The sequence below is a fragment of the Herpailurus yagouaroundi genome, unplaced genomic scaffold (assembly GCF_014898765.1).
Source record: "Herpailurus yagouaroundi ecotype Mexico unplaced genomic scaffold, PumYag 140, whole genome shotgun sequence".
Lineage (NCBI taxonomy): Eukaryota > Metazoa > Chordata > Mammalia > Carnivora > Felidae > Herpailurus > Herpailurus yagouaroundi.
The window spans coordinates 75,739,957-75,749,231 of record NW_024412395.1 but is presented as its reverse complement, the minus strand read 5'-3'; the positions used below and the strand labels follow the sequence as shown (position 1 = coordinate 75,749,231).

General features: G+C 42.8%; 2 protein-coding genes across 3 annotated transcripts in view; one reads left to right on the top strand and one right to left on the bottom strand.

Moving 5' to 3' along the window:
- Positions 1 to 5,490: 5,490 nt before the first annotated feature.
- The window catches only part of LOC121030355 (translation initiation factor IF-2-like), a 4,352-nt gene continuing 567 nt past the window's right edge, over positions 5,491 to 9,275 (bottom strand). Inside the window, exons 2-4 of the mRNA XM_040474673.1 lie at positions 8,606 to 9,257; positions 8,092 to 8,562; positions 5,491 to 6,583 (exon numbers count right to left, since the gene is read on the bottom strand). Coding sequence (XP_040330607.1) covers positions 6,569 to 6,583; positions 8,092 to 8,562; positions 8,606 to 9,257 — 1,138 coding nt within the window. The 3' untranslated portion in view covers positions 5,491 to 6,568. The remainder of the gene's footprint in view (positions 6,584 to 8,091; positions 8,563 to 8,605; positions 9,258 to 9,275) is intronic.
- The window catches only part of HECW2 (HECT, C2 and WW domain containing E3 ubiquitin protein ligase 2), a 392,473-nt gene continuing 391,458 nt past the window's right edge, over positions 8,261 to 9,275 (top strand). Inside the window, exon 1 of one of the 2 annotated variants that reach the window (XM_040475725.1) lies at positions 8,261 to 8,343. The gene's annotated coding sequence lies outside the window, so the exon portion shown is untranslated. Of the gene's footprint in view, positions 8,344 to 8,397; positions 8,496 to 9,275 lie in introns of those variants that run through there. The other variant, XM_040475723.1, reaches the window with a different exon arrangement.

The following is a 9,275-nucleotide window of genomic DNA, read 5'->3' as shown; positions in this document are numbered from 1 at the left end:
TCTTGCTTGGAGTTTGTTGGGCTTCTTGGATGTTTATATTCATGTGTTTCATCAAATTTCGGAATTTTTCAGCCATTATTTCCTCAGACATTCCTTCTGTCCCTTCTCTCTCTTCCCCTTCTAGGACTCCCATGGTGCATATTTTGGTCTGCTTGGGGGTGTCCTACTAGGTGCTTAGGCACTGTTAACAGTTTTAAGTCTTTTTTGTTTTCTGTTCCCCAGACTCAATAATTTCCCTTGTCTTTTCTAATAATGTGGTAACTGTAAACCAGATTCTCCCACTTCCCCAAGGTTTGATGTTTTTTGTTATTTTTCTTTTTAAGTTGTGCTCTATCTCTGTACCAAGGACGAGCCTGAGTTGTAAACTTAACGCCTCCTCAGGTGACCCTTTCCCTGGGAATGTATGGTCAGTTTCAAATTTTTCATGTATATACAGTAACTTTTGAAAGTCTTAATCTTTAATGTCTGGCTCTCAGAAGGGTAAAAAGTGAAAAAATAAAGGGGGAGAAAGGGTACCATTTCTTTAAATCCCTTAGAAGTCCCTTCAGCCAGAGAGGGAGGGTTTAGTATCAAGGGGGTTAGGTGCGACAAGAATGGTTACCTGCTTTTTTTGTCTTTACCTCTGTGATCAGAAGCAGCAATCAGTGATCAGAGCACAGATCCCAGATATTTGGAGGACAGGGTCCTTTTTGCCCACGCTGCCTCCCAAAAGCTGTGTGCAAGTTGCTCAAGGACCATGTACAGAGCTGCCTGCCATGTGGCTGAGGATGGGGGATGGGTAGCTGCTACTGTAATAAGAACTGAAATTGACCCACATTAACCACAGTTTACCATACAAGTATTCCCCTGATGTTGCAAGCCTGCAACAGACCCCAGAGTTCTAAAATAGTTACCTCAGACAGATTCTGAGAGTGCAATTATTGTCTAAGTGGAAACAGATTCCTGGTGCTTCCTACTCCACTATCTTCCCAGAATCTTCTTCAATTCATATTTAAGGTTTAGTGAGGAGCTTGCCTCACAGGCTGCCCTGGCACCAACTAAAGGGCAATTGCATCAATCTAGAAATGACCCACTTTGGTTGTGCTCACATTTCATTGGATAGAACTAGTCACATGGCCACATAACCATAGAGCATCCTGGGAAAAATAGAGAAGCACAAAGTGATTGGTAAAAACCAATATATTTGTCTTCTGTTCATCAGTTATCCAGTTGTCCCACTTTCACCTGTGACAGACAATGAACTAATCCCCCAGTGAATCATGTCTTTGTAAATCCCTTTACTTGAATGTGGGTGAGGTCTGTGACTTGTTTCTAAGCAATAAAATATGGCAAAAGTGATAAAACATTGGTCTCTTGATTAAGTTATGTTATATAAGACTCTGTCTTAGAAGACTGGAAAGATAGATTCTCCTACTGGCTTTGAAGAAACAAGATGCCATTAGTTCTAGAGCCATAAGGAGATGAATTCTGCCAACACATTGATGGAGTGGGTTTTTTTTCCTAGTCAAGCATTTAGATGTGAATACAGTTGGCAGACGTTTTGATTGCAGCCTTATGAGACCCTAAGCAGAGGTCCCCATTGAGCTCTGCCCACATTTTCCACCCACAGAAACTATGAAATAATGTGTTGTGTGTTAAGCCACTGAATTTGTGGTAATTGGTTATGCAACAATAGAAAACTAATATATTCCTGTATTTAAAAAACACTCATTTTCTCCCTAAGGAAAACAATATAGTCATTTTTTTTTTCTGGTTCTAAATTCAAGATCTTTGATGTATAGTCCTCTCTATCAAGTCCAGATGTGGTGCTTTACGGTGTAGTAACAACTTATGATGTAACAGGACAAGATATCTACCTCCTATGAAGTCCAAAATATAATGATGGACACCCATAATAGATACCACATTCAGAAAAGAAAATAATGGAAGATATGCAACAGACTTGTCCAGAGTAACTCTGAAATCTTATGGGTAGGTATTGTTATATATCCCTGGCCTGGCAGTTTGCTAAGTTTCATGATTAAATTCTGGTTTTGCCCTTGGAGAGGACCTCCCTCGTCCATTGTTTCTCTCCACCCTCATCCTTTTCCCTTCCACCTCTGTGAGGTTCTTCCTTCCCCATTATCTTGCCTGGCCACATATGAAATGAGAAACATTATGTGAGATCTCCTTGGGGAGAGTATACAACATTCAAAGTCTGCTCCTTGCACATGGAAAATTATAAGTCTTGGACTGACAAATAATTTTTTGTCTGGGCTCGTGGTTTCTTTGGTAATATAATTTTCTCTAAAATAAACTAATTTGTGATTTTTCTTTTTTGCATCCAATCAGTTGTATGTTCCAGTAACTGCACTCAAAGTGTTTTTTGAAACATAAGTTTTAAATCTCTCTCAACTACATGGTAACCTTGAAGCTATCTGACCATACCCTCAAATTTGATCTTTTCACTGGCTGAGTTTTACTGAGCTTTTGTCTCTCAGAGTCTTTATAAATCCCATTTTTACTGCTTGGGATCTAAAGCAGTCAGCCTTTCTACCTTTGCAAAGACCCAAATATCTAGACTCCGTGTATTCTCTTTCATTTATTTTTGAAAACTGGTGACTTATTTCCTAAATCATCTACTTATTGTGATACTTTGCCATGTGCTACCAATTGCTTCTTTTTTTATATTGTGGTATACTTGACGTACAATATCATATTAGTTTCGTGTGTATAATAAAGTGATTCAGTATTTGTATACATTGTGAAATGATCATCACAATGTCTAGTGACTATCTGTCACCATACGAAGTTAATACGGCATTGTTGACTATATTCTCCATGCTGTTCATTACATGCCTGTGACTTATTTGTTTTATAACTGGAAGTGTGTACTTGATTTCCTTCACCCATTTTGCTCACCCACCAACTGTCTCCCTTCTAAGGCAATCACCAATCTATTCTCTGTTTTATAAGTCTGGGTTTTGTTTGTTTGTTTTGGTTTGGTTTTTAGGTTCCACATATAAGTGAAATCATGTGATATTTGTCTTTGTCAGACTTTTTTCATTTAGCATAATGTCCTCAAAGTCCATCCATGCTGTCATAAATGGCAAGATTTTGTTCCTTTTTATGGCTAAGTAGTATTCCATTGTGTGTATGCACAGCTTTTTTATTCATTCATCCATTGATGGACACCTAGATTGCTTCCATTTCTCAGTCATTATAAACAATGTTGCAATTAACATAGGGGTACACATTTCTATTTGAATTAGTGTTCTCATTTCTATCTTTGCATAGATACCCAGAAGTGGATTTGCTGCATCATATGATCTATTTTTGTTTTTTTGAGGAATCTTCATACTGTTTTCCACCATGGTTGCAACAATTTACATTCCCACCAACAATGCTTGAAGGTTCCCTTTTCTCCACAACTCTCCAATAGTTATTCCTTTTTTGTAATAGCCATTCTGACAGGCATGAGGTGATATCTCGTTGCAGTTTTGATTTGCGTTTTTCCAATAATTAGCGATGCTGAACATCTTTTCATGTGTGTATTTATCATCAGCATGTCTTCTTTGGAAAAATGTCTATTCAGGTCTTCTACCTATCTTTTAATCAGATTTGTTTGCTTGTTTGTTTTGTTATTGAGTGGGATGAGTTCTTCATGTATTTTGGGTATTAACCCCTATTGGATATATGATTTACAAATCTCTTCTCCCATTCACTACCAACCAATGGTTTCCATCACTGACTAGTTGTTTCTTCTAATCAATTTACTTAGAGCTGCGGACTCAGTGGCACAAGATAAATTTTAGATATTATAGCAGCATTTTATTGTTTTTCCACTGCATATCATTATAACCATATTTCTAGCTTCTAATGTTAGTTTCCTTGTTGCTTGCTACTGAACTCCTAAGTAAATGACACATATTTTAGGTTTTAATTATAGCAATACCCTACTTCAAAATACCAGTTTCTGTTGTAGTCAGGATCATTAATGCTGGCTCATGTAACAAATAACCCCACATCTAATTATCATAGCACTTTATTTCTTGCTCACATCACAGTCTCATATCAGTTAGTCAGCTTTCCTCCAAGTGATGGTTCAGGGATCCAGTCTCCTCCTATCTTGGGATGATACCATTGCAATATATAGCCTCTGTGGTCTCAGTAAAGGTGAAGAGAATGAGAGAAGTCACATTAGATTCTTAATCTTGTGGTAGAAGTGACACCCATCATTGCTCCTTAAATATTTGCTGGAAGTGATCACATGGCTATCCTAAGTACAAAGGAGAATGGAAAATGTAGAGGAACATATGGATATTGTAAACACACTTTCTGCTGTATCTTATTTGACCTCTCATTCCCTATCCTATTAGAATATAAGCTTCACAAAGGCAGTGATTTTTGTCTCTGCCCCTCACTTTTATATCCTCAACACTTAGAAGAGTACCTGGCTCACAGTAAGTGGTTATTAAATATTTACATAAGGAATATATGAATGGGAGAATCCAGAGCTTTTCACCACTGATAATGGGTGAGAAATTGGAAGAAAATGAGAAAAGATTCCAAGCAACCAAAATAGATGCCACAAAATGTAGGCACTAAAGCTCAAGTACATTATTCACTGACCCTCCTCCTTTCCACAAGCCATTCTAGACAAAGTTCTAATGAGAATATATATCTAGAGTATAGATTCCATGCAAGACATAAGCAGGAACTTAAGAATGAGATATGATTATCAATAAAAGAAAAGGTGATAGGAAAAATATGGGGTTCCAAGAAGAAGGTTACTTTTTAAGTACAACAACAACAAGAAAACTATAATGGTCTAAGGTCATTTGGTGTAGAGGCCAAAAACCTGTTATATACCTACATAGTACCTAACGACATCACTGAATTACAGCACAGTAAATAAATCATAGCCACTATGAAAATAATGAGGCAGTTAGGTTTGGTAAACTTTCTTTAAAAATACAGAAAAGTTGGAATACATTTAAGTTCCATTTTGGCATTCACATGAGTACCCTTATGTCAGACCCCAAATGCCCTAATTGTAATTCACCACTTATTCCCTTCTAATGGTTGATAGATAAAATACGACATAAATGGACGTCTCAAAACATTATTGTATTTAGTCATTTCTGTGGAAGCTCCCACCCCATGAATGCTATACTGATTAGGCTGCGTTTAGAGTATCTGTTTCAATAGGGGAGAGGTCCTTGTTTTTTGGAGTCTGAAGATAATACAGCTCAGAACCTTCTTTAAGAATACACACACAGGGGCGCCTGGGTGGCGCAGTCAGTTAAGCGTCCGACTTCAGCCAGGTCATGATCTCGCGGTCCGTGAGTTCGAGCCCCGTGTCAGGCTCTGGGCTGATGGCTCAGAGCCTGGAGCCTGTTTCCGATTCTGTGTCTTCCTCTCTCTCTCCCCCTCCCCTGTTCATGCTCTGTCTCTCTCTGTCCCAAAAATAAATAAACGTTGAAAAAAAAATTAAAAAAAAAAAAGAATACACACACATACACACACACGAAAAGAATACACAGTTTAGATTTTTTTTAAATATTTGGAATTAAAAATCACAACAGATTACAAATTAAATTCACAAGTATCAGACATCATCAAATATAAACAAATACAATTATTAAAAAAATTAATTGCCTAATATACTTTTACAATACTTTTCCCTACATTTTGGCTGTATACTGTTTTCTTCTTCATGTAAAAATGATTCTGTCACATTTTGTTCTATAGCATTAATAGCTATTTCAGTCTTTCCGTTAGCGTAGTTGATTGAAATTTCTTTTTATTATTGATACTTTAGAAGAGTTTCTTTCCAGTCTACAGTTCATTATTGGAAAAGTTATATACATTTTTAAGATTATCGTCAAATATGGAAAAATCTCTACCAAACTTCTTTCCCATATATTAAGGTGTGGGGGGATTTTCCACATTCCAGTTCTGGGTCCATGTATTCCAAATATTGTCTACCCCGTTACCTGTATACTTACATGCTGGATCCTGAAGGACATATTCATTTGCTGATAAGGTGTCTGGCCCTCCACCTTTGTGTCATAATAACCTGTGGTGAGATAACTGTAGGCCTTTGAGCTGCTGGAATAGATGTCACTGTTACTATAGGCTGTGATGCCCATGAACTACATACATTTATTCCACTTACAAAGTCAATTTTCCCTTAGCCAGGTCCCCAAATGTCCACGACCACCACAATGCTTCCAGACAGAAGGGAAATTATGACAGAATGGAAGTTAGATGAAAGGATACAGCAGGCTCTTGAGATTAAAATATTTTACTGTTTAAACCTTTACAGAAATGTAAGACCATGGGAACATATTGCTAGGATTCCGCCTGTGGTGTTAGAAGGGGCTTGATGTTTCAGTTTCTTGGAATCTGCCTTTGGGTTCAGCTTTGGACACTACACTTCAGAGGCAGTGTTCACAAACTTGAGCACATTCATAGAAAGGAGGTAACCTAGGATGATGAAGAGTCAGGACACTCATATAATCAGCAGTTAGAGTCCATGCAAAGATCTTGGGAGACACAATTCAAGTAGTGTACAAGTCTGTCCTCAGTTCTTGGAGTCCTGTGAGGTAAAAGAAGTATTATGAGTCAATATTAGGAATCACTTTCTAGGGTTAGGCCAGTTTCAACATAGATTTGATCAGCTTGTGAAATACGCGTTTTCTTTATAGGAATGGTTTAAGGAGAGGCTACGTGAGAACCTGTCACGGATTCTGTGAAGGGGAGACTCAAATTAGGTAGTGGCGGTGATAGGGAATGGGGGGGGGGGGTTCAGTATGAAATAACCTAACCCTTACACACTTTTACAAGTCTGAGATTCTAGGATGACTTTGCTATTAATTTTATTTGACACCTTAGCCTCAGGTTTAATGCTTGATAAATGGAAAATTTTAAAGATTAGATGGGGCTACTTTTAAGGTAAGAGGAAAAAAAAATTTTCTTTAAACCTAAGGGCAGCAATAGAGATTCATTTTAGTGTTATTTATTTTTATGCTTTTTTATTTAAGGCAAGATTCTAACATAGTTAATACAGGAGGTTAAAGGTTGGAGGTATGGAGTTGATGGGACTAAAGCAAGCTGTAGAAACAGAACATCATATGGGATCTCTATGGATCCTGATTCTTCTAGTAGGAACAAAAACAAGCTTTTTTTTTTTTTTTTTTCTTGCCCTTTGCTGGGAGGGGGGGTTCCTCAATTCTGTGGAATAGCTTAGCAATGGACAGATGTCTGGGAATAATGAGTCAGGGCTTTTCTATGACAGGTAACAGAACACAATTGAAACTGGTCTAAGGAAATAAAGAGGAAGGGGATTTATTGGCTTCAGGGGTAGCGTTCATTCAGACATATTTGCCTCCTAAGGCTCAAAAGGCATTATCCTCTCTCAGCATTCCTTCCCTTGAAGTTGGCTTCCTTCACCTGCATTAGTGGTACCTGTTATCACTGCCTTATTAGTTGTCCTCGTTTAAAAGGCTTCTTGTTCTGAACTGATTCAGCGAAAGCCCCAGATGGAGTTCTCCGACCAAGATACCCATCTCAGAACCAATCTCTGTGGTCTGGACTATGATGACTGGCAGTTCTGGGGAGTGAGGATGGAAGGTGTAACCATCCAGAACCATTAAGACTCCTGGGCAAGAGGGAGGGGTAGTTCCCAAAGGGGGTAAAAAATTTTTTTCTTTTAACAGAGAAGGGTGGGGAAGATGGATAATACTGAGAGCACACACTCAAACATTCCAAAATAATGGATATCCATTATTTAGGGGAGGGGACAATGTTTGGGGACTTCCTCTATAGGGCTATAGTTGTTAAACTGTAAAATCAAGTAAATCTTTCCCACATATGGATAGATATCATGCATAGGGGGCAAGATCCTTACATTTTGGCGTTTTTACTCTTTCCTCCAAGTGGGACTGAGAGTCAATGAAGATGCTACAGAAGAAGTAAATGGAAAGCTGAAGCTATTAATGCAGTAATTTTTTAATTTAGTGCCCTCTTTAGGCAAAGTACCCCGAAGCACTTTCAATAATCCATTTTTATTATGACCACACCCCGTGTAAGTGACATGAGTATTACCGTCTTGCCCTTGCAGTTGGGGAAACCGAGGCATGACACTCCTCCATTCAGCTTTTCGGTGGGATTTGGGCAGAGACCTGCTCGCATGACCTCAGAGGGTCTCCTTCCTCCACGGCGCCTCTCAGAACTCTCGTGTCCTTCGGCGTCGCAGGAGAGAAGCTCCGGATCCTCCGCAGCCTCGGGATTCGTCTTCCGCCCGGCTGTACCCGCCCCACTCTCCCGCACCTTCCTCAGGAGGTCCAGCTGGCCAAGGTCTGGCTGTCCCTCCCGTCCTTCCCCCTGCCCCCCGACTCCCTTTCCCCGGTCCCCGACGTGCAGGAAGCCCCCCAGCCAAGCGCCCCGCAGGAAGGTGCGGGCAGATGCTGCCCAGGCGTCTAACGGGAGGGGCGCCGGCGCCGCCGGAGGTGAGCGGGCCGGCCCTGCGCTCTCCGAGGGCCGGGGCGCAGGGGTTGGTTGGGGCGGGCGCCCGGGCTAGCCCGGCAGGAGGAAGGTGGCGGCGGGAGGGAGGCCGGGCCAGGCGGCGGGTAGCGGCGATAGGGGAGATCCAGGCGTGCCGGCGCACTGCTCGCGGGCGACGCCAGGAGAGCGAGCGCCGGGGAGCCGGACGCTGCGGAGCCGCACGCTGCGGAGCCGCTCGGGCACGCGCCGCGCCCCGCCGGGGTCGCCGAACTCGGCCGGAAACCTCCTCGCGGCGCCCGGACCCCCGGCGCCCTCTCGAGCGCGGGCGGGAGACATGGCTTCGCGCGTCCCCGCCGCCGCGGGTGCTGACTCGACACAATCGGCGGGTCGCGCGGGGGGCGCGGCGTAACCCGGGGGTGGGCGGCGGCGCGGAGCCGCCAGAGGAGCTCCGAGTGTCGCTGGGAGCGAAGGAAGATGCCAGCACAAAGGCGAGCGGAGACCCAGCCCGCTGCGGAGGGCGGCGGGAAGAGTCGCTGAGGGGCGCACCGGACGCGCTCTGCTCTTGCGCCGCGTCTCTCCCGTCGCCGCCTCGGGTCGCGGGGTCGGGGACGGCAGCGCAGGGTCCCTGGGCCCCTTGGCAGCGGCCGCCGCAGTGGGGAGCTGCATGCGACGCGCGGCGGCGCCCCCGGCCGCCTGCTTTCCCCGCGGCGCGCACGGACCGGCCGGAGGGCGCCGGGGCCGCCGGTCTGGTCGACTGCGGGGGCGCCCTCCCGCCCCGCGGCCCC